We start from the raw sequence: 23744 nt of genomic DNA on the forward strand, positions 1-23744 counted from the left end.
TTTAATAGCAATCCCCAAATCCGAAAGAGCGGAGGCCACTGAAACCGGAAGTCCACAACACCAGTTCCCGCCTGGAAATGACTGTCCACAGCCACCGTCTCTATGCCGTAAAGCAAGATGGCCGCTCTCTCTGACGACACTACTGCGAGCACTTCCCTCGTCGGGAGGGACCATAAGTCTCCATCACGCGCTGTGGCTTTCCTAGGAATCTATTATTCACGCATTCATTTCACTTAGACTTGGTGGGGGTGAGCCGGAAGCTAGGAAAGGCAACGTTGACATAGAGCGGCGCCATCTTGTACGGACGCTGAAGCCCAGCCCTCCGGGCGTTGAGCCTGCACAGGGCAAGGCTTGTCAGCGAGGATGGGAGGGATAGCGTTGCTACGTGATGGCGTATTTCCGTTTCCTTGCCGCCGGGGCGTTCTTGGTTGGACAGTCTTGTTGCGGGGAGGGAGGGGGAAGATTGTTTGCTCCCTAGATGCTCCCCGCACAACAAGGTAAACTGAGGTAAAGCCGGGAAGGGGAATTTTTGCTCTTGGTTACATGGGATGGCTGGGACTCAGACCTTGGGACTGCGGAAGAGTGTGGGGTTGGAGCCTGGGGGCTCAGATGGTCCGCAGGACTGGTGAGGCGAGGTTGAGGGTTAGAAGGAGAGTCGCTAAGCGGGAGAGGGTGGTGGGGGACCCGCTGAATAGAAAGAGAGTGTGGATGAGAGGGTGGGGGCTCAGAGGGAAGTCTGGAGAGTGCTGACTAGGGAGGGGCTGGGTGAGGGACAGGGACGGGGGCAGCGTCGGACCTAAAGTCCCTGAGGCCCGAGGGAAGAAGTTGAGGTGGGGACTGGTCGGACACACAAATGCGTGTTGTTGGTAGAGTGGTGTCTATGGGAGACCCCGGACTTGGAAAAGGCTGCTGGCCAAGGTTCTGATGCTGACATCATATCTAACTTGGCCTTTGTTTCTCCTGCAGCTCCCCAGAGGCTCATCTCTTAGCCTCTGCTCGGACTTCAGCTTTCTCTCCATCTGCCACCACAGCCCGGAGGCGCTTGCCTCCACCCTCCCGAATGGTGCTCCTCTTCGAAGGCCTCGGCCCAGGATCCAGGCCCCCTTTGCTCCTTGATTTGGGGCTGTTGTTGCTGGGGTCTCTTGGTGGACTCCTCCCTGTGGTGGGGTGTGAAGAACTTTTGCACAGACGAGGCTTTAGTTATAGGGACCTCACCAACACTTCGACTCTCAGCCTCTAACCGAGGGTGAGGCTCCTCCTGTGCCCACTTTTTTTTTTTTTTTTTTTCCCCTGCCTTTCAGAAGAGAAACCCTTCTCTTTGACATCCAAAGCCCAGGAAGCCTCAAGCTGGGGCCCTGGTCCCAGCATGTCAGCCCTCTCTTGTGCATAGGGCTCTGCCCTCTTCCAGCCAGCATGGCTGATTTCAAAAAGACTCCGGGGGGCCGAGAGACTCCACAGGGGGAACTGCGGCCCGAGATGGTAGAGGATGAAGTCCCTAGGAGTCCCGTCGCAGAGGAGCCTGGAGGAGATGGGGGCAACAGCAGTGAGACCAAATTGTCCCCTAGAGAGGAGGAAGAACTGGACCCTAGGATACAGGTGAGACACCGGGTGGGAGGATGGGAGGGAAGCCCAGATTTTCAGACTCTCAGTGGACTGGGAGGGAGAAGGAAACACGTATGCCCACAGAACATTGCGGTTTATCGTGACAAGTGCCCATGGCAGAGTGGGGACCCTGCCAGGGTGCTTGAGGTATGCTGGATGATGGTACACTTTAGGGCACAGAACCATGGTTCTTCTTTCTGAATAAGCAGAGGGGCTGGTCACCCAGATAGTTTGCATGTACTGGAGGCAAGAGGAGGTGAGTGAGATTGGGAGGCAGTTTTGAGGCTGAGTGTGTGTGTGTGTGTGTGTGTGTGGGGGGATCTCTTCACTTTTCCTGCCTTCTCAGCAGTTTAGTTGGTAAGACAGGGAGATGGTTGTGTAAGAGACAGCAGGGAAGTGGCTGTGAGGGAGACTGGGATTGTGGAGGAGAGATGGCTGGCTAGGTAAAGCTGAATTATCTGTAGTGTTTCAGGCTACTGTCCAAGGCGAAGTTTCTCGGGCAGATAATGGCCAGCATGTGCCTGTGTCTTTGGGGCCCAAATATACTATTTATTTAGGTTGCATCTCTGAAGTTCTGTTATTTGGAGAAGTGATTTATCTCCTTCTGGAGATAGCCAGAGCATCCTAGAGCTCGAATTCTTGGGCCTCTCTGTCAACAAACCTTACTGGGTAATGCCAATGAATTGCAAAGAAAGCAAAGCTGCTCCTGGTGTGTTGGGCTGAGGGTGTGTGTGTGTGTGTGTGTGTGTGTGTGTGTGTGTGAGGCTCCTCTTGGGCTAATGGAGCATTGGTGAGCTATTCTTTTCTGGCATGAGTCAGTAATTTATTTCTGCTGTGCTTCTTGGTGCTGAATTGAAAACAACTCAGCTTCTCTTGCTCATTCTAAAGACTTGTCCTCCACTGAGAAAATACATTAAAAAAAAAACCAAAAAACCAAAACATCAGGATAGATATTCAAGCCACGTCAGCCCCATGATGTTATGATTTTTTTTTAAGAGGTTAACTTTTTTGAGCTTCAGTTTGTAAAGTGAGGGGTCTGACTTGTCTGGGTTGCACAGCTCCCATTCACTGTCTACAGAAGCCTAGAGTTCTTCTCTTTTACAAATACATTTGCTCGTTTCTTTGGTAGAGTTTAAAAATGGTTAAGAAGGCGCTCTCTCTGTTCCTTGAGGGGAAGGGCATATAATGCACTTCTTATACCTTCCTGAAATATCCCCTGTCCTGCCCTGGAAAAGCCTCCCCTCCTGGCTTCTTCCACCAGCCTCTTGCTCTGTGTACCTTTGTAGCACTCATGTAGGCCAAGGCAGTAGAAAGAAGAGACACACGTGTGCTGCACTGCCCAGGAGGTGCCACCAGAGTCTCTACGTAAGCAGAGTCAGAGAAAATAAAAACCGAAGTTCTGTGTTATAGTAGTCATGGTGCTGATGGGAAATTCCTGCCATCACTGTTCTGACTGATGAGCTCTGGGAGTGTTGGAATGCCCTGAGGATGCATAAGGTCTACTTTGCCTCCAGTGAGCTTGCAGTGTGGTACTAGAGGGACAAACCAGACCCTCGTTTCTCTTGCTAAGCTGTATAAGCTGTCTACTTGGCAGACTGTGGTAGACTGCACAGGGAGGGAAGGTCTTCTTCCAGTCTGCCTCGTTTAATGACACAGGCACAGACAGGTCAGCTCTTCAGCCTCACCAGGGATTTAGAGCTCACCATATGGAAAAAGCAGCCTGATGTGAGGAATACCACAGTTTTGAGGTGGAGGCCACAACATTCTGCCCTTCTGTATTTGTATTCTTCTGGGTGCTGAGGAGATGAGATATATGTGTTTGGAGTTTGAGTGTTGATAGTGGTCTGTATCACATGTCTTGAAAATGTGCTTCAGCTCTTTCAGGGAAGTGTCTGTTTTTCTAGATTCTCAACGCATTTAATGTGTCTCCGTTAACAGATCCATCAAAATCCACTAGGGAGTTTTAAAAAACATTTCATTTACTCTGCTGAATAGGGTAAGATGTGAAATGAAAGCACACCCAGGGCTGACTAGTCCACTAGGCAAGGGGCGGCCCAGAGGCAGGCCTCTGATCTGGTTTGGAATTTTTAAAATTTTTTGGAAATGCCTATCCTCAGGGTGAGGCTCCCTAATGTGGGGCTGTGTTTCCATGGCTGACAGGCAGGTACCTCATGTGCGTCATCTGGTGGGATATCTCTGGAAGTAGACTGGAGACTAGCCCATACCCGCCCGTAGTATGTGTTTACCTCTTCAGAAAAGGCTGTCTCCGTCAAGGTTTCATTGGATCATTGGAGTTCCTCACGTCCTCCAGCTTTTGGAAAGAGGGTCTTAGTGGACAGAAGTGGGTTGGTGCTAGGCTCCCACTCTGGTTTTCTCTGCTACTTATTTTTATTTTTATTTTAAATGAGTTAGGGTTTCATGTAGTCTAGGATGGTCTTGAACTCACTATATAGCTCATGCTGACTTTGAAATCCTGATCCTTCTGCCTCTGCATCCTGAGTGCTGGGATTATAGGTGTGGTGCTGCCATGCTTGGCTCTACTTCCTTTTTATGGATGCATTTTTTTAAAGATATGTAGACACACTTGCTTTACCCCCAATTCTTCAGGGTGACTTTGCAACCCCGTGTCCTCATTTTCAAGTGTTGTGGGTTTAACTCTCAAAGTACAGTCATCCTTACCCTGGCCCTATTTACTCATCATCGGCCTGGGCCTCTGGTGGTTTGCAGAAGAGGACCAGGAGCATCCAAGGGTGGAGCAGAAACATTGTAGTCAAGCACCCATGCTTTGACTCAGTGGCCTGGCATTCTGGGAATGCACCCAGAGTGCCCCAAGAAGGTCATCCTCCTGCTGGCTGCTGGCTTTCTGACAGATGATGCATGCTGACTCAGACCCTGTCCTCCCTGAATTCCATTTTCGCTGAGTGCCAGGAGTTCCTGGTGGAACAGGCCAAATGGAATGTGTTGCTGACTGTCCACAACAGCACTTAGCACTTAGGGTGCTCAGTGGCTTCCCACTGTGTTTTGCCATGATGCTTCAGCTTGACTGTTCCTCCCTGCTTACCATGGCCATCTGTCTGGGGGATGGGGGGGGCGGGGGGCTCTCTTTGTTCTGTTTGAGCCTTGTGAGCACTAGTTAGACCTATCAGCAGGCTTTTTCTTTTCTTTCTTTTCCTTTTTTTTTGGGGGGGGGTGGAGACAGGGTTTCTCTATGTAGCCCTGGCTGTCTTAGAACTTGCTCTGTAGACCAGGCTAGCCTTGAACATGTTTTTTTAAAAGATTTATTTATTTATTATGTATATGTCATGTATGACTGCAGGCCAGAAGAGGGCACCAGATCTCATTAAGGATGGTTGTGAGCCACCATGTGGTTGCTGGGAATTGAACTTAGGACCCCTGGAAGAGCAGCCAGTGCTCTTAACCGCTGAGCCGTCTCTCCAGCCCTGCCTTCAACTTTTAAGACAGGCTTTACCCTATAGTTCAGGCTGACCTTGAATTTAGGCTCTCTTGGCCTCAGCTTTCCAAGTGTTGGGGTTACGGATGGGTATCACTTTAGTTGGCAGCAGGTATTTAACTTTTTCTTTCTTTCTTTCTTTCTTTCTTTCTTTCTTTCTTTTTTTTTTTTTTTTTTTTTTTTTGGTTTTTCGAGACAGGGTTTCTCTGTAGCTTTGGGGGCTGCCCTGGAACTCGCTTTATAGACCAGGCTGGCCTCGAACTCACAGAGATCCACCTGCCTCTGCCTGCCGAGTGCTGGGATTACAGGCATGTGCCACCGCCCAGCGTTAACTTTTTTCTTTTTAATTGCTTTTTTTTTGAGCTGAGGATCGAACCCAGGGCCTTGCAAGCACTCTACCACTGAGCTAAATCCCCAACCCTCTTTTTAATTGCAAGGTGTGCCATTGATTTGCTAGTTCCTATATTTGAGCTCACAGATACCTGTCTGCCTTTGCCTTCCAAGTGCTGGGATAAAAGCACAAGGCATCATGCCCAGCCCTGTTTTTACCTCTTAAAGGTGATGCTGATAGCTGAGTGTGGTGGTGTACATTTTTAATCTCAGCACTAGGGATACTGAGCTAGGAGGATCAAGTGTTTTAAAAAATAGCCTTTGGAAAATGAACCATTCCATGTGAGTTCACAGCATTGTTCTGTGAGTGGCCCTATCAAGGACAGTCAGCTAGATTCATGGCTCTTTTTGAGGTAGGCTGTGCACAGGTTCATGTCCTTGTTCCTAGTTCCACTGTAGGTCTCTGCATTGTATTATTCTTTTTATTTCATTGGATGCATAGGAGCAATTTCCTGTACTTTGAGTTTTTCAGTATTTTTTCAAAGTGTGCACGTGTGTCTGTATTATAGAAATAAGTGAGCTCTTTCATTCTAGCCCAGCCCCCCCTCACTGGGTTTCTGGAGGGGCCAAATGAGGGGAATGGTAGTAGCCGACATCACATCTGTGCAGGTGGGGCAAGATGGTGGTGTTCCTGCCTAATGCCTATCATGGCTAGGTAGCAGGCAGACTTCATGGGCTGGTGGAGTCACAGCCTGGAGCTGAGCACCTGCCCTGTAGAACCTGTAGCTAAGTCCCAGGCATTTCCAGATGTAGAGCCCTTGGCACAGCCCAGCACTCTAAGGAGTATCTTCAGATCACCAGGCTCTGGGATTAGATGTGTTTTCTTAGGCAAGGGAGAATGATTTGTGGCCAGCACTTTCCCAGCTCCCTACCACATCACTGAAAGATCTAGGGTGATTCCATGTTTTCCTCTCGGGCCCAGGGACCAGTGAGACATTCAGACTATTAGATCTAGTGACTTCCCCTGAGATTCCTCCTTGCCACTACAAGATCATCGCACTGGGGGCTTCTGAGATGACTTAGTGATTAAGAGCATGTACTGCTCTTACAGGGACCTGAGTTAAGTTCCCAGCACCCATGTTGGGCGACCCATAACCACCTGTAACTCCAGGGGAATTTGATGCCTCTGGCCTCTGCAGACATCTGCACTCACATGCATACCCCTTCCCCCATACTCATAGTTTAAAAAAAAATAGATAAGAAAAGTTGTACTGTATTGGATGGGATCCGGTCAAAAAACCTTTTGGAACCCTTGGGTCTTGCTCATTCAACAAGCCCCGTGTTTCTGTGTCCTGCATTTCCTTGGGGTCTTTTCCTTTTCTTCCACTTGTAACACAGTAAATAGCTTTTACTTGTTTCTGTGGTCCCTCCAAGCTTCCCTTCCATTGCTCAGACCTGCCATCTTACGTCACAGACTGAGTGGCCCTAGGCTCTGGGGACTCGCTTTGCCATTGGGCCTCTATTTTCTGCACTTCCTATGGTACCCCATCTCACTGGTCTTTCTTCCTGCCTCTCAGCTTGTCTCCTTGGAGCACTTGCTCTCCTTTGCCTTCTTGCTGGGAAGAGGTGCTTCAGGCATCTTGCCCTGGGCCTTCTCCTGCTCAGGTGGGTGAGCCTGCTGCCTAGGGGGCACATGTGACCGGTCCCACACAGGTTTACTGTTGCCAAGAGCCTTTTGCTCACTGATATGAGTCACCACCTCTGTGTGCGCTGTGTTCTACATTCTTTTTAAAGATTTGTTTATTTTATGTGTGTGTTTTGCCTGCATATATGTATGTGGACCAGGTTCATGCAGTGCCCTTGGAGGCCAGAAGAGGACACTGGATCCCCTGGAGCTGGAATTGCAGATGGTTGTGCACTACCATGTGGGTGCTGGGAACTGAACCTGGTACCTCTGCAAGAGCAGCAAGTAGTCTAAACCCTGAGCCATCTTTCCAGGCCCTGTGTTCCACATTTTTTTGAAAGTACTGAGCAGTAAGTATGCAGTTAGCATGTGCTGAGTCGCCCTCCTGGCCCTGGTTCCTGGTCATCTCCTAGGAACCTCCCCCCATCAAGAGGAAGTGGTGCATTCTGGGTGACCAGTGAGGCTCACTGACACTTGCTCTGTGTGTGGTAGCACTGCATTCCCTGCACTGGGTTCCTTGCAATGGGGGTCTGACTACTCAGTTACGTGGAACTGAAGATTTCATGAGACTGTCCTCTGGCCCAGGCAGGGTGCTGTTGGAACAGTCCCTCCTGCATTTCTTAGCCCTTTTCCAAGTGACTCACTTCACTCCCCGGTCTGCTGGGACTTTCGCTCTGATTTTCCTCCCTGCCTAGTGTAGTTCACTTGAGGCTACTTGCATCTGTTCTAACTTGCACCCTTCTTTGGCAGGAGGAGCTGGAGCATCTGAACCAGGCTAGTGAGGAGATCAACCAGGTGGAGCTACAGCTAGATGTGAGTGCCTCGTTCCTCACACCCTTGGGTCGGTGTCTGGAGATGTCTGTCTGTGTTTCCCTAGATTGAGCAGTGGTAGAGGAGGGGTGTATCTGAGAAATGAGGTTCTGAGACCTATATGCCTACTTTCTATCTTCCCTTCCAGGAGGCCAGGACCACTTATCGAAGGATCCTGCAGGAGTCTGCAAGAAAGCTCAACACACAGGGCTCTCACTTGGGGAGCTGTATTGAGAAGGCCCGGCCCTACTATGAGGCGCGCCGACTGGCGAAGGAGGTGTGCCTGTGTTTCTGCTACTGTTACAAATACTATAAGACCTTAGGGGAAGAAAGGGTTTATATGACTTACACTTGGGGTCACAGTCATCATTGATGGAAGTCAGGGCAGAGACCCAAGCAAGAACTAGGACAGAACCATGAGGAACTCTCCTTGATGGCTCACTTGGAGGCTTATACTCAGCTAGCTAGTCCAGGACCACCTGCTCAGAGGATTTGCCACCTGTAGTGGGCTGGGCCTTTTTACATCAATTAACAACCAAGATAATGCCTTATAGACATGCCCACAGGCCAATCTGATCTGGGCAATTCCTCAGCTGAGATTCCCTTTTCAGGTGACTCTAGGCTGTGTCTACTTGACATAACTAAGTGATAGGGCAGTCTGAGCTACAATCAGGGAGGGCTTCCTGCAGGGTCTGTCTCTGGACTCTTCAGTCTCTGTTTGGAATGGAGAATAAAGCACCATACTTAAGGGCATGGGCGTGCTCTGAATAGCCTGTGAGTTGAGGTTCTTACAGTTGTAGGGAATGGGTTCATGGGGCCAGTGAGATGGCTAAAGGCACCTCCTGCCAAGCCTGACGACCTGAGTTCATTCACTGGGATCCACATGGTAAAAAGAGAGAATGGACTCCTGTGTGTTGTCCTCTGACCTCCACATGCATGGTGTGGCATTTGTGCTGACACATGCATGCACATGCACGCACATATAAATACATAAAATGTAAGAAAATGGGCTCATGGTCAAGAAATGGTTGTGTGGAAGCCCTGGGTCTTGTCCAGAAAATTTTGTTCAGTCTCACTAATGGCTTCATTCTTTCTATGCTTCCCTTTCCCTTCTCTTCTCTTCCTCTTCACTCCCCTCCCCTCCCCTCCCCTCCCCTCCCCTCTCCTCTGTTTCCGTGGGCTGGGATCAAACCCAGGGTCTTGGAAATACCAGACAAGAACACCCACCAGTCCACCTGCTGATATTTAGATGTCTTCTGTGTTGAAGTAGTTAGGATTCAGGGTGTATTTAGGATATCCACTCTGACATCCTACAGTTTTTCCTTGTTTCTCTCTGTCTCATCCTTCCCTCCCCTTCCCCTTTCCCTTCCTTCCTTCCTTCCCTTCCTTCCTCCCTCCTTCCCTCCCTCCTTCCTCCTTCCCTTGTTTTTGAGACAGGGTCTCTCTATGTAGCTTTAGCTGTCCTGGAATTCTCTGTGTAGTCCAGAATGGCCTCAAACTCAGAGAGATTTGCTTACCTCTGCCTCCTGAGTACTGGGATTAAAAGTGTGGGCCAGCACACCTGGCTCAATAATTCTACTGTATTTTTTTTGTCATTTATTATATTAATATTTATTGTTATTAATGGGAATAGATCTTTGTTTATCACAAAATATATGACCAATATGGTATCTACACTTAGATACATATTATGGTATTATCCACTTAGGTATATATTATCACCATACTATTGTCTGTAATTCTAATTTCATTACAAAATTTTATCACTACTCATTTTACACTTAGATTTCGCATTTGAGAGCCACTGCTTAGTAACTTTCATTTTTTCTGAGTTTTGTTTTTGAACCAGATTTAAATTTGATGACACAAGAGAGCGTCTAACTATGTGTGAATTAAACAAAATGTAGACATAGTAGTAAGGGGAAAAGCCGATGTTCTCCTCCTACTCCTCTTAACAGCCTATTTTCTGCTCTCCAGATATCTCTTAAATTTGCATATATGATAGATTTAGCTTTAGATAATATAAATTGATAATTAACATTCATTTGAAAGCAAACACATGAACAAACTCTTTGCTCAGAAATTTTTGCAAGTATTTCTTCTTGAGTTTGTACAATTTTATTGACATTGCCAAATTTGGTAAGTTGTCTTTTTACAATAATACTATTTATAAATCTCATTTATTCTATAACAAAATATTTGACTTGGTAATTTATGCCATTCACTTTGTCAAATGTGCAACCTATTCCTGTTTTTAGAGAAATGCAGGAGATCGATGGGGTTGTATGAGAAGTTTGATTTTTTTTTAATTTTTTTTTTTTTTTTTTTTTTTTTTTTTGAGGCAGGGTTTTTTTGTATAGATTTGGAGCCTGTCCTGGAACTCACTCTGTAGACCAGGCTGGCCTTGAACTCACAGAGATCCGCCTGCCTCTGCCTCCCTAGTGCGGAGACTAAAGGCGTGCACCACCGCCGCCTGGTGTGAGAAGTCTTTTTTTTTTTTTTTTTTTAAGTATATACGTGCAGAATTTGAAGAGCTGAAATCCTTGAACTGACTCCTGACTCATGTTGCCGCTTAACCCTGTTTGTGCCCAGTGTGTTGTTCCAGCTTTACCAGCCAGCTTGTTAGTTGCTGTGAACTGTTTCTTTGTGTGCTATAAGCAACTAAACATGCATTCTTTCCTTTACTATTACTTCTGTATTTTGCTTTTTTTTTGTTTTAAAAACTACTTGGTTGTATATTTTACAAAAATGGAGTCATATAATATGTGCTATCTTTGTTCTTTCATCTTGTCGGTTACACTGTGTTGTGACATAATACCAAAGCTGTAGACAGCACCTTCTGGTGATGAAGTGCTTTGTGGGGTGAAGGAATGGCTCAGTTGTTAAGAAGTGTTTTGCTGCTGAGCCACACTCTAGCCCCATCTCATACATTATATATAAGCTCAATAGCTATTTTCTTTCTTGTTTTGTTTTTGTTTTTGAGACAGGTTCTCTCCATGTAGTCCTGGTTGTCCTGGATCTTATTATGTAGCCCAGGCTGGCCTCAATCTTGAACTCACAGAGATCTGCCTGCCTCTGTCTTCTGAGTGACCATGGCCAGCTGTGCTGTTTCCATTTGTAAGACGTGCTCTTTTAGTCCGTTTCTTGTAAACCTGGAAGCTTGGGGTTGCTTCCAGGTTTTTGCTTGGCTAGTATTGGTTGAATATCCCTTATCTTAATTTTGAATAGAGGATATGTTAAACTGGTAACAGATGCTGTTTGATCTTAGCCAGTGAGCTGAGAGACAGTCTTTATCTTAACTTGGGGCTAAGAAGAATTTTAGATTTTTTTTCCAGATTTTGGAATATGTGCCTGTATATAATGACATATCTTGGAGATGGCAATTAAACTCAAACAGGGAATTCATGTAAATTTGATAAGCATCCTATACATATAACCTGATATGTGCAAATGTTTTTATTTAAAGTATTTGTTTTTATTTATGTTGTGTGTATGTGAGTCTGGCTAGATTTCATGTGGCTACCATGTGGCAGTGTCTTTCTTCTGAACATTTCTACATTTCTTTTTCTCATCTGTAAAATGTTGATTTGATGGCATCTGTCCTTAGTGTGGTTTGGGAAATGAAGCTGACATCATAAGTGGGCCTTCCTCTTTCTCTTGTCCTTACCCCTTGGTGGGGGGGTCTCACGGGTGACTGGGCTCCCTCTGGGCTCCCCATCCTGATGGCTGTGTCCCCACAGGCCCAGCAGGAGACACAGAAGGCGGCATTGCGCTATGAGAGGGCTGTGAGCATGCACAACGCTGCCCGGGAGATGGTCTTTGTGGCTGAGCAGGGTGTCATGGCTGACAAAAATCGACTGGACCCTACGTGGCAGGAGATGCTCAACCATGCTACCTGTAAGGTAAGGGGCTGCTGGGAGGTCCCCTTCACTGCTCCCCTCCTCACGCCTTCCTCTCACTTCCCCACTCTGGCCTTCCCTCAGTTTGGTTCCATTTCGGGCGGAACCTGTCCTACCTCTGCCCTGCTTGACCTGCAGTGCTTCCATGATAACATTTCTCTTGCAGAATGCCTTCTCTGCTCTCCTGTTTCCTCTGGGTGTGGTTGATCCATGAGCTTCTTCCAGGCAGTGGCTCCGAATTTAGTACTTACATGTTAGGTTCAGCCTTGTGACTCCCTGTTCCTGTTTCCAGGAAGTTTCCCTTTGCTGGTCTTATGCTCTGCCAGTGTGTCTTGGAGATTTATTTGTGTACCATTTCCAGGCTCCTAAAGTAGACTGGGGATGGGGGCACCCTGGCATGGACTCATTCTGCCTCCTGCAGCTTGTTTGTGGCATGTATCAGCTCATGGGTAGTGACTGTGTCTTCCAGTTTTTGGAATGCATAGAGAAGACACTTTGTCCAATTGTGGGCCTCATGAGTGAGTGTAGGTGTGTTGGGTAGCCATAGGGATGGGAGCACCTATGAGGTTGGCTGGTTTGGGGAGACAAGACAGCTGAAGCCTTCACCTGCCTCCTGGTTACATGCTGTGCTGGGCTACACACAGATAGGGAGGGTGTGGAAACTAGGAGAACCCAGCACGCCTCTGGCTTTCACAGGCAATGCCTCAGGATTATTTGGCTGCACAACTGCAGTGCACTTGAGGGTGTTCAGCCATGCTTAGGGAATGAACTGGCTGTAGCACCCTCCCGTGGTATCAGCCAAGCTTAGTGGTAGGTCATATAGATGACGACAGGCAAAGACAGTGGGGAAGAAGTGTTTAGAGGCATGTGCTTGTGATCTGTGTCCAAAAGAGATGGTAAGAAGCTCTAGCTGTCCCTGAATTCCTATCCGTCTCACTTTGTAGACAGCGGGGTTGGGGGAGCAGTTTGCAGGCATCTCTGTTCAGGTTCCCCCAGATCAATGTGCATATATTGGCCGCCTAGGGCTGATCCCAGGGATGTATGTATGCCAGTTCATTGATGTGTGTCCCTATCCCAACCTGGGCTAGGTAAACGAGGCAGAGGAAGAGCGTCTTCGAGGTGAACGTGAACATCAGCGTGTGACTCGGCTATGCCAGCAGGCTGAGGCTCGAGTCCAGGCCCTGCAGAAGACCCTTCGACGGGCCATTGGCAAGAGCCGCCCCTACTTTGAGCTCAAGGCCCAGTTCAGCCAAATCCTGGAGGTAGCTAAGTGGGGAGAGTGGCAGGGAGAGGGAGTATGGGTGTGCTTCTTCGGTCAGTACTGGGTACAGATGAGGGTGAAACCTTGCCAGACCAACCAATACTCTAGCATGTGCTCAAAATGACCCTGCAGGAGTGGGAGGCTGGGGCGAGCGGTTTGTGCTGGTAGAGAACACTGATCAAGAAGCACAGGTAAATGAGGAAAGTAAGAATTGATGGAAGCTGGGAATGGGGGCAAACCAGCCAGATGGAGAGGAAGAATGGAGAGGAAGGGGGGAGGGAGAGCCAGTGGGGTGAAGCCCTGGGAGAAAGGCTGGGTGGGGCTCAGGTCAAGAGGGACATTCGGAGGGTGTAGTTGGGCTGGAGAAAGCATTGCTGTTCAGAGGTGCCAAGGGCATGGGGCCCGGATAGGAGGCCTGACCTTAGGGGAGAGTGCTGAGTGGGTTCAGAAGCCATCTTACAGGTCACTTGTCCCCTCCGCAGGAGCACAAGGCCAAGGTGACGGAGCTGGAGCAGCAGGTAGCACAGGCCAAGACCCGCTACTCAGTGGCCCTGCGTAACCTGGAGCAGATCAGCGAGCAGATTCACGCGCGGCGCCGGGGCTTGCCTCCTCACCCCCTGGGCCCACGACGATCCTCTCCTGTGGGTGCTGAAGCTGGTCCTGAGAGCATTGAGGATGGGGACAGTGGGATTGAAGGGGCAGAGGGCGGGGGCCTGGAGGAGGGCAGCAGCCTTGGGCCTGGTCCAGGCCCAGACACAGACACGCTGAGCCTGTTAAGCCTGCGCACCGTGGCCTCTGACCTGCAGAAGTGTGACTCAGTGGAGCACCTGCGTGGCCTCTCAGACCATGCCAGTCTAGATGGCCAAGAGCTGGGACCCCAGAGCAGGGGACGCCGGGGAAGTGATGGTGGAGTCCGAGGGGGCCGGCACCAGCGCAGTGTTAGCCTGTAGCTTTGTGGCCAGTGTGCTGGCTTGACTTCTACTCTGGGCAATCAGGGCCCCATGGGCCTCTTCCTCTCTTGAGTCCTGCCTGCCCCAGATCTGGTCTGCAGCCTTCCCTGGGCAAGGTCAGCTGTGTCTCAGTCCTGTCTCCCTAGCTTTCTCTCCGTTCCTCTCTCAGGAGGCAGCTCTCTCTTTGCCTTACCCACCCAGAAGGCTTGCGCTCTGGCCCGGCTCCTCTGTCCTCCTGGCACTGAGTCTCTGTGATTTTCTCTTCTGTCCCGACTTCTATCTGTCCAGCTTTTCCCCTCAGGGAACTTGGTCTAGAAGACATAGGAAGGTCACGGGAGAACACGTGTCCTAGCCCAAGTGGTTGGACAGGCCCTCACCTGTTGGTTCCTGGCACTGTCTGCCCAGAAGGCAGCTCCCCAGGGTGCCCTAGATATGCTGCTGAGTCCCAGCAGCCTGTGCTCTTGTCCTTCTGTCCTAGCCTGCCTGTGAGCAATGTGTAAATGTCCACGTGCCTCTGGAAGACACCACCTTCTGTCAATGCACTCCTTGTGACCTTAGCTGCTATGCTGTGTGTCTGTAATTCAGTGTCAGGTCGGGGAGCCAAACCCTGTCATCAACGCAGCGATTAGGACCAACTCCAAATGGCCCCTGTCTGTGTGGTTTGTCTCCAGTTGGGCTGGGCCCTTATCATTGCCAAGGTGCTAGTAGGCCCCTGATGGGGTCTATGCTGGAGGGTAGAGATGTGAGATTCTCCAGGCCGAGACCTTGCCATCCCCACCCGCTCCCTCATGCGTGGCTCTGGGCTTGCTTTTTTGGTGGAGGTTGAACTGGAGCTTGGCACCCTCCTTCAGGGTGGCATCAGGGAATTTGGTGCTCAATCGCTGTCAATCACTCTTCCTCACACCAGATAGTACCTACTCCAGGAACCTTTGGGGAGCGCTTTAAGATGGCTGCAAAGCCTCCCTTCTTGTGTGGGAGGAGTTGACCTGAAGTGAGGGGTCCCAGCCTCAAAGAGCAGCTCTGGGTGCTGGTGCTCCTGGGTTGTGTGAAGGGAAACCACACCAGATCTGGGTGCCTTGGAAGAGCTGACCTCCTGCCCCAGCAGGAGGATGGGGAGAGTGCTTGCCCAGGGCTGGGAGAAGAGCGTCCATGTCTGGAACGGGCTCTCCCAGGTTTCAGGTTTGAGGATGGTCACAATGAGAACCTGTGGGGTTTGAGGTGGCTGTTGAGGAGGAGCAGACATGAGGACACGAGTGTGCGAGTGCATGTGCTGGTGTGTGTGGGAAAGGGTCAGTTGGTTTTATTTAAATAAAATAGTTTATGTAACCGTGATGACTACTGTCTGTTGAAAGAGAGGTGAGGGCGACATAGAAGCGTCTTGAGGCCAGTCAGGAAGTCAAGATCGTACACACCACCCGAAACGAGGGAAACAGGTACCAGCTTCGGGGTGGTCACACAAGCTAGCTGGGCAAGGCTGGGGAGCCAGTACCCAGAGGGCTGTCTTGTGCAGTAGTGAGTGCCGGGGGTGGGCTTGCTGCAGACGGCCTGCAGGGTTGGAGTCGCCAGTGTTGAGGCTAAGACTCTAGAGGGCCGGCGTGGCACATAGTATCCTGGCTGCGTCTGCACATAAGCGTTAAGGAAGGGAGGCATCAAAGTAGGAACACTGGATTATTAGCTATGGCATGACACTGAATCTTGAATTTCCAGACAGTGGTTTCTGTCCACTGCGATATCACAACATAGTCATGTAGATAGTGACTCCTGAGTTGCAGCATGCCTGGTCATAGGTGGGAGAGGTCTGAGCTTATTTAGACAAGGGTGGGAGACACCTGTGAAACACCCAGTTAGTCGGGCCCACAGGAGCCTTGGAGGGGAAGATTGGGCCGGAGCTGAGCCTTGCCACTCCCTGGTGCCTTGTAACAGATGTTGCCACATTTGTAATCCCATCATTCAGGGGAAGGAAGGAGAATCAGAAGTTCAGAGTCACCTTCAGCTACATAGTAAGTTTGAGGCCAGCCTATCTCAAAAAACCTGTCTCAAAAACAAAGCCATGATCAAAGGGTTTTGGTCTCCATTACAGCTGGGGCATGCTCATTTAGAGCTGGATTGAGGCGATGGGTCAGCCCAGGAGAGAAAGAATTGCGGGTGTGGCAGGGCTTTAGATGGAGGGGAAGGGGAGGGTGGAGGCCGGAGGTGAGAGGGACAAGCAGAACAGTGATCCAGTGGACACTGGATACCCAGGGCCATCAGGAGCCAGCACAACTGAGCATTCAGGGTGTTTTTTGACAAGCACTGTTCAGGCCTTCCTTTGAGGCCACCTTCCCTGATCAGGAGTACCTTGAGCACATGGCTTGCATCTTTGGGTAGATAGACTTAAAAATTGGTTGTCTACATTCAAAGTGTGGCAGGGGATGTTCTGCTGGATGTAGTGAAATAGTTACTATAGTTAAGTTTAGTGGAGTGTTTGTATGATTATATTCTCTTTTATGTTAACAAAACAACAACAAAAAACACCACCTAAAATGACTCTTAGCAAACTTAGTATAATATAATTATAGTTCTCAGGAATGAGCTTTTAAAGTGCTAGCCAGTCCCTGGGGACAGGCAGGGTCCTTAAGGCTCCTGGTGCATTGGAGCCTCAGAGGAGAATGCTTGGGTTGTTTCCATGCAGTTTGTCCCTTGGCTTAGTCACGTGCCAGACAAGGTAAATGAGCAGACACCTGGAAGGTCAGAAAGTGGTGTTTCCTACAAATGAGAAGCCCAGTTCTTCTGAGATGCTCCCCACAGCAAGCCTCCCTAAAGGTGCACTCCCACTTTGCTAAGAAACGGTGCTTTTTACTTAACCAGTTTATCTCTGACCAGGCACCCACACCCATTTGTGAGATCTCCTCATTTCCACACTGTCATTCCACATGTTCCCTGGGGTGAGCTCTATATGGTGTCTTCTCTACTGAAGGGCTGGGGCTTCGGTCTCCCCTGTGCTCAGCACACACCGTATACCTGGTCATCTGTAAAGGCGTTTTTCCGCAGTGTGTTCCTCTTGCAGCCCAAACCTACAGCAGTCGACTTGATCTTCACAGTGGTTAAGGGATCAATATTGAGCAGTACACAGCCCCAGGGTCAAATCTTCAGTCTTTGGGGGAAATCTCAAAATGTGATCGCAGTGCAGCTGTGTGTAGCATGGATGCTACAGTGACTATTACCCATGACGCTTGTTGAGTCTCTGCAGCGTCAGGAGTTTTGATCCAGGCACCTGCCCCGTGTGTGAAGAAAATGTGATAGGGGGGTTGCATTTTCTTCTCTTGTGTGTAGTTGACAGCTTAACGACTGGAACTTGGAGCAGGAGGCGATTCTCCGGCTGTCCATCAGGCTCTACATGCAACAAGCAGAAGCCACTCTTGTATTCTGAACATGACTCTGCCCTGATGGTCTGTGGGCACATGGGCAAGTCCCCCGGCTTCCAGTTCCCCGTTCCTGTGTGCGGAGAGAGGGCTGGACTAGGTAGCAAACCTCAGGTAGTCTACCGAAGTGAAGACCAGGCCTTGTGGGGCGTTTGGTGGGTGATGAAAGGTCGTGAATGTGGTCATGCAGAGAATGGGGGCGGGGAGGGGTGTGAACTGGGAAGACAGAGAAAGTCCAGCGTGGAGTAGTAGCAGCTGCTGAAGGTTCAGCTTTCTGTGTGAGGCAATGCCTGGTGGTGCTGTGTATCCTTCCCTGGGGTTGACAGGTAGTGCTCACCACACAGTATGAGAACAAACAAACATCCAGTTGATATAGTGAAGTATAACTTGGAGGAAGGGGTTGTCAAGATGAGTTTCTTTCCTAAATAGGAAAGAACATTCTAGACCTAGGGTGCATTGAAGGAGCAGGGCCCTGGGGTTGAGAGAAGGGAGACTCACCTGCTGCCTCGTGAATGCTCTGTCTAGGCTGCAGTCTATCCTTTTCACTCTTTTGAAAACAGACATATTTATTTTGAAACAAGAAGATACTGTTTACTTGTTGGAAAAAAATACCACAGATATTTTTCACCCATAAACCTTGAAAAACATTCAAATTACATATTGCTACTAAAAGGGCCAACTTCCTGGCTACCTTGGATTAAAAATATAGCTGAGAGAGAAATAGTTTTGCAGGCATTTGAATATTCTTTTTTGTGGTACTAGGTACTGAACCTACTGAATTCATGTTCTACTATTGAGCTACACCCCACCCCCACCACTGATATACACCCCATGCTCCATCATTGAGCTATACCCACAATCTGTCTAAGCCTTTACGTTAGTAAAATACTAGGAATTCAGATTACAACAGTAACAACTGCTTAAAAAATCCAAACAGGACAAAATGAAATAAAGAGTGAAAGACCCGTGAGTCTCCTCTGTGACCCATCTCTCATCCTCACAAAAAGCCATGTCTTTGTGTGGTTTATTTGGGTCCTGTCTTTCCAGATTTTCTCTACAGATGCAAAAATTGCCTCGATTTGGCTCATATCACACAGTTTTGTAACCTGCAGTTACACTTCATGTATCTTTGACATCTTTACTTGGTGGCCGGACTGTAGTCTGTCCTTAGGCATCCCTTTAAGGTTGAGTGTGAGGTCCCCGTACTGAAGCTGAAGCAGGGGGATCAGAGTTCAAGATCAGCATGGGCTACATAGTGAGTTAGAGGTCAACCTGAGCTGCAGGAGAATTCGTCTTTAAAACAACAACAACAAGGGGTTGGGAATTTAGCTCAGTGGTAGAGCGCTTGCTAGCAAGTCCCTGGGTTCGATCCTCAGCTAAAAACAGAAACAAAAACAAAAACAAAACCCTGGCTAGAGAGATGGTGTAGTGGTTAAGAGCACTGGCTACTCTTGCAGAGGACCCAAGTTTGGATCCCAGCATGACAGCTCATAACTGGAACTTAGATACATAGAAAATAAATTAATAAATCTTTAAAAAAAAAAACAAACAAAAAAACCCCAAAAACAAGGGGGCTGGAGAGATGGCTCAGAAGCTAAGAGCATTGGCTGCTCTTCCAGAGGTCCTAAGTTCAATCCCCAACAACCATATACGGGCTCACAGCCATCTATAATGAGATCTGGTGCCCTCTTCTGGCCTGCAGGCAGACATGCAGGCAGAACGCAGTATATATAATAAACAAACAAACAAACAAATAAATCTTTAAAACAAACAAAACAAAACCCAAAACCAGGGGCTAAAGAGATGGCTCAGCACTAAGAGCACTGTGAATGAATGAGGTGTGTGTGTGTGTGTGTGTGTGTGTGTGTGTGTGTGTGTGTGTGTGTGTGTGTGTGCGTGTGTGTTGGGGGTGGGGTAGGGAAGCAGCATACACGCCACAGCCTGTGTAGGGAGTCAAAGGGCAACCTGTAGGAGTGGGCTGTCTCCTTCTACCTTGTGGATCCAGTATACTGAACACAGGTCTCCGGGCTTGGCGGCCAGTGTCTACCTGCCGAGCCATCGCACTGGCCCTCCTGGTAGGATGTTAATGTACCTATGTGCATCTACAGTCTCAGTCATCCTGATAAATTTATAGGTGGCACCCCTTTTGCTCTCAGGTCTAATAAGTCATTTCTCAGCCTGTGCCGTGGGGGCAGAGCTGGACAGATGGCTTCATTGCCCAGTGCATCATCCTAGAATGGAATCAAAAGCTACTTACCCTCTCGGGGCAAGGCACAGCCTGAAAAAAACGTTTACACTGTACGGAGTGACTTACAGCAGGACACAGCCCGAAGTTAACATGGAAGATTTTTTGTGAGAGTGCCAGAAATGGTCTGGGAGTGGTGAGACCTGCCTGACCTGAGGTCATACATATTCTGGCCTTAAGCCTAGTTAGTGGTTCTTTAGCACTCTTACTTGAAAGTACTTTCATATAAGAGGAATATTAACTCTGTGCCTTCTACTTCATGGTAAATGTTAATTGTGCTTCTGTCTTAGGAAGCTTCAACCAGATTCTAGAGCGAAGGGTTCTTTTTCTTCCCCATATCCCTATCCATTTCTCCATCTTTCTATCCTGTCTCAGTGTCTTAGTTAGGGTAACAGTTGCTGTAATGAAACACCATGGCCAAAGAAACTTGAGGAGGAAACGTTTGGTTCGGCTTATGCTTCCACATCACAGTTCATCATCAGAGGGAGTCACGACAGCAACTCGAGCATAGGAGGGACCTGGAGACCCTAGCTGATGTAGCCACCATGGAGGAATGCTGCTTACTGACCTGCAACTCATGACTTGCTCAGCCTACATTCTTTCTTATAGAACCCAGGACCCAGGGATGGCCCCATTAACAATGGCTGGGCCATCTCCCATCAATCACTAATTAAGAAAATGTCCTACAGCTCCATCTTATGAGGCATTTTCTTACTTGCGGTCCCCTCCTCTCAGAGGATTTTAGCTTGAGTCAAATCAACATGAATCTATCCAGTACACTTAGCTTATCTAAATTTTTTTGTTTCTGTATATGTTTCTGTGTGTGCTTGAGGAGGCCAGAAGAGGGCGCCAGATCCCCTGGAACTGAAGTTACAGGTAATAATTGTGAGCTGCCCTGTGTGGGCGCTGGGAACTGAACTCACATCCTCTGGAAAAGCAGCACACACTCCTGCTGAGCCATCTCTTTAGCCTCACGTTTGTCTTTTTAAATGACATATTGAGTTTGGGTGGCAGAGCCTAGCTTGTTGAGGCTGTCAGGTTCAGGCTTGATTGGACTCTAAAAATAAATAAACACTCTAGTAACAATCTAAGAAAATGCAAGGTGTGTCTGCGCAGCAGCAGAAAGGGAGTGAGCCCCAGGATATGTGTGATTAGATTGTAGAAGGCTTCTTAGGGAAGCGCCTAGTGACTTACAGCATAAATGGTGCACAGAGGTGCCAGTACACAGCCACACTAGCTTTATTACCCTCGCTTATCTTGCCTTGCCTTAGGTTCCTAGGTGTGGGGCTGTTCCTAGGGCTCACTGAATTCTTCAGCTGTTGACAGACAAGAGGTTTATGGATCTGGTGTCAGGGAAATCACTGATAAATGGAGTTTTAGACAGGCCCCACCCTCTGCTGGTTGTGTGGTCATTGGTTAAAAAAAATCTCCTATCTTTCTTTGTTGAGTTGGCATTATAGAGAAAATAACAGCTTTATTGGTTTAGACACATTAAACTTACTTTCCACCCCCCACTTGTACAGAGCTAATTCAAGGCACTAAATATGTAAGTTCTTATCTATGTGGGTTTGACTACAGAAGCTATCATTCCATTCTCTCAATAATGAAGAAAACACTGCTGCTCTCTGGAAGACTCTCGGGCTGTGAGACGTCTGTGCTGTGTGGGATGCGCTTTTTCAGGCATGAACTTCCAACACCCACGGTGCAGTGAACACAAGAGAAGACCTATTTACCACCCAAATCTTAAACATGATTCAGAGTCTGCAGCCTAGAAAAGGAATTGACATTTCCCCCAAAGAATCTCATGTTGGCAGAGATGGGGAGCTTGTCTCCTGGAAGAGTCCACACAGTTCTGAGGACTGTCAGATCACCTTGCAAGAGACAGTGATGGGCAGGACCACACCATGATCAGGACATGTTAGCAATGCAGACCCCTGGCCCTCTAGACCTAAACCTCAGGTTAGGATTCCAAAGATGGATCTGAGGTGGAGGGGGAGGTCACTGAATTTCTTTATTTGTTCTTCTTGCTGTTGTGAGAAAGAATTGTTCTTTCTCTGCTCTTCGCTCAGGGTGGGTAGCCCAGCCTGCCAGGCTCTGCTCTAAAAGCTCTGACCGCACACACCACAGCCCTCAGTTGGGAGCCGCCAGGAACAGGGACCCCACAAGCTTGCCTGTACCCGATTGGAGTTGTTTACATTGCCCCAGGGCGTGGGATAAAGCAAGTGGGTCTCACTCGAAGGGCTGGAGGTGCTTGCTGCCCTTACAATGTTCTAGAAGATTTTCTTGAACAAACACCTCTTCATCTGCACAATGTGTAAGTTCAGAGATGGCTGTTTGGTTGTTGGTCAAAACAGTTTCCCCAGACTCAGCTGACCCCCCTTGAGAAGTGTGTGCACAGACTCCTGACACTGCCGTGGCACACATGGAGCCCACCTTTGCAAACAGGGCCTTTACCGCCGTGGAGTAGTCATGCTAGTGCTTCAGATTCCTCTCATCCTTATGAGCATTTTTGAGGACATTTGAACCATAGATAACTTTGTAACAGTCCACTCATGTTCTACACAAGACAGATGGACATATTTGAGACCAGAAAAAAAAAAAAAAAAAAAAAAAAAAAAGCCTTGAATTGGGTTGGAGTCGTGCTGAAGCCAGGCTGAACTCTGGACAGATCAGCGGCTTTACTGGTTCTGGATCAAAGTGAAGGCCTACAAACATCAGATGTGAGAACCAGCTCTCTACTTCCTATGCCACCAACATCACATGGTGATAATTCACCCGAAGTTCCTAAAATAGCACCTCAGTCCAGAGGAAGTTATCCCCAGGGCTTCAGAAGGTACTGGAAGCCTGGGGAGCAGGTACAGGAGAGTCACTCCCTGTTTTCTGCCCTCATTGGTTTTTCTGTTTATTTATTATTTATTGTTTTTAGACTTGCTAGTCCTCCACAATTCTCCATTCTAGCTCTTGCCTTTACGACAAACCAAATAAAACAACAAAGTGAACTGTTGTAAAGTTTCTAGATTTATTTCCTTCCTTCCTCTTTCTTGGTTTTTTCTTTCTCCCTTCCTTCTTTCCTTCCTTCCTTCCTTCCTTCCTTCCTTCCTTCCTTCCTTCCTTTCTTTTTTCTTTCTTTCTTTCTTTCTTTCTTTCTTTCTTTCTTTCTTTCTTTCTTTCTTTCTTTCCTTCCTTCCTTTATCTCTTTTCTCCCTTCTTTCTTTTTTCTTTTTTCTTTCTTTTTCTTTTTTCTTTTTTTGAGTAAGGGTTTCTCTGTGTAACAGCCTCTGCAGAGGCAGTCGGATCGGAGTTCTTGCTGCCATTACCATTGGAGCAATAGGAAGGTAGTGTTGCTGGGAGACAGACCAGGCTCATTCACCTGCCTTTGATAGCCTCAGCCCATGTGACTCCAACACCGGGTGGTACAGAGGCACAGGAGGAAGAGAGGACTCAGAGCCCTCCTTCCTCTTTCTCACCTTCTGTCTCTCTGTGCTCTTCCCTAGCTCCCCACCCCACCTCCCTCTATGAAGTCTTCCTTTTTCTCTTCCTTCTTTCCACCGCCTGGGGAACCTCTGTGGCATCCCAAGGGACCGAGAGCCCTCCTCTCCACTTTTCTTCTGGAGTTTCTGATGCCTTGACCCTGGGATCTGGCCAGGTGCAAATACAGCTGTTACCTGTCCACGCCTTCTGGGGTTGGAGGGTGGGTCTAGGTTGGGCTCCTTGGCAGTGGAGCACACACTTCCTGGGGAGGAGAGGTGAGTACTTATGGTCTTCTCAGCATGCTGTTCACCCTCATGTGAGGAAAGCAAGCTCTTCCGGTTCTTTGACTATGATTGGACTTCACATGGGAAGATTGTCCTGACAGTATCAGGAGAGGATATTGGACTTCCTCCTGGGTTTGGCTCACAGGTCTCATTTGTGAGGTATGTGGGTCCACTGGCAAATTGTTTCCTGGACTGTTTCATAAATGAGTGGGGTGAGGCACATCTCATTTCCCCCAGGTAAGATAACTGATGTTGAAACTCACCATTTTTACAGATTATGAAGATGTGACTCATAGGGAAGGGAGCTCACAGCTCATAAACTTACGCACTGAATTCCAAACAAGCCCATGGCTCTT

The 23744-nt window shown here is 48.4% G+C and overlaps 1 protein-coding gene across 2 annotated transcripts; it reads left to right on the forward strand.

Annotated features, from left to right (window-relative positions):
- Positions 1–412: 412 nt before the first annotated feature.
- On the forward strand, positions 413–15319 carry Sh3bp5l (SH3 binding domain protein 5 like). 2 transcript variants are annotated; one of them, XM_036197822.1, is made up of 7 exons: positions 413–507; positions 967–1596; positions 7818–7880; positions 8026–8154; positions 11618–11779; positions 12865–13038; positions 13520–15319. In XM_036197822.1, the coding sequence occupies exons 2-7, from the start codon at positions 1414–1416 to the stop codon at positions 13985–13987; spliced, it is 1179 nt and encodes a 392-aa protein (XP_036053715.1). In that variant the 5' UTR covers positions 413–507; positions 967–1413; the 3' UTR covers positions 13988–15319. The 2 variants fall into 2 exon arrangements, with proteins under 2 accessions (XP_036053715.1, XP_036053714.1); XM_036197821.1 differs by having other exon boundaries at positions 413–497.
- Positions 15320–23744: the final 8425 nt, after the last annotated feature.

This window comes from Onychomys torridus, chromosome 8, assembly GCF_903995425.1.
Source record: "Onychomys torridus chromosome 8, mOncTor1.1, whole genome shotgun sequence".
Classification (NCBI taxonomy): Eukaryota; Metazoa; Chordata; class Mammalia; order Rodentia; family Cricetidae; genus Onychomys; species Onychomys torridus.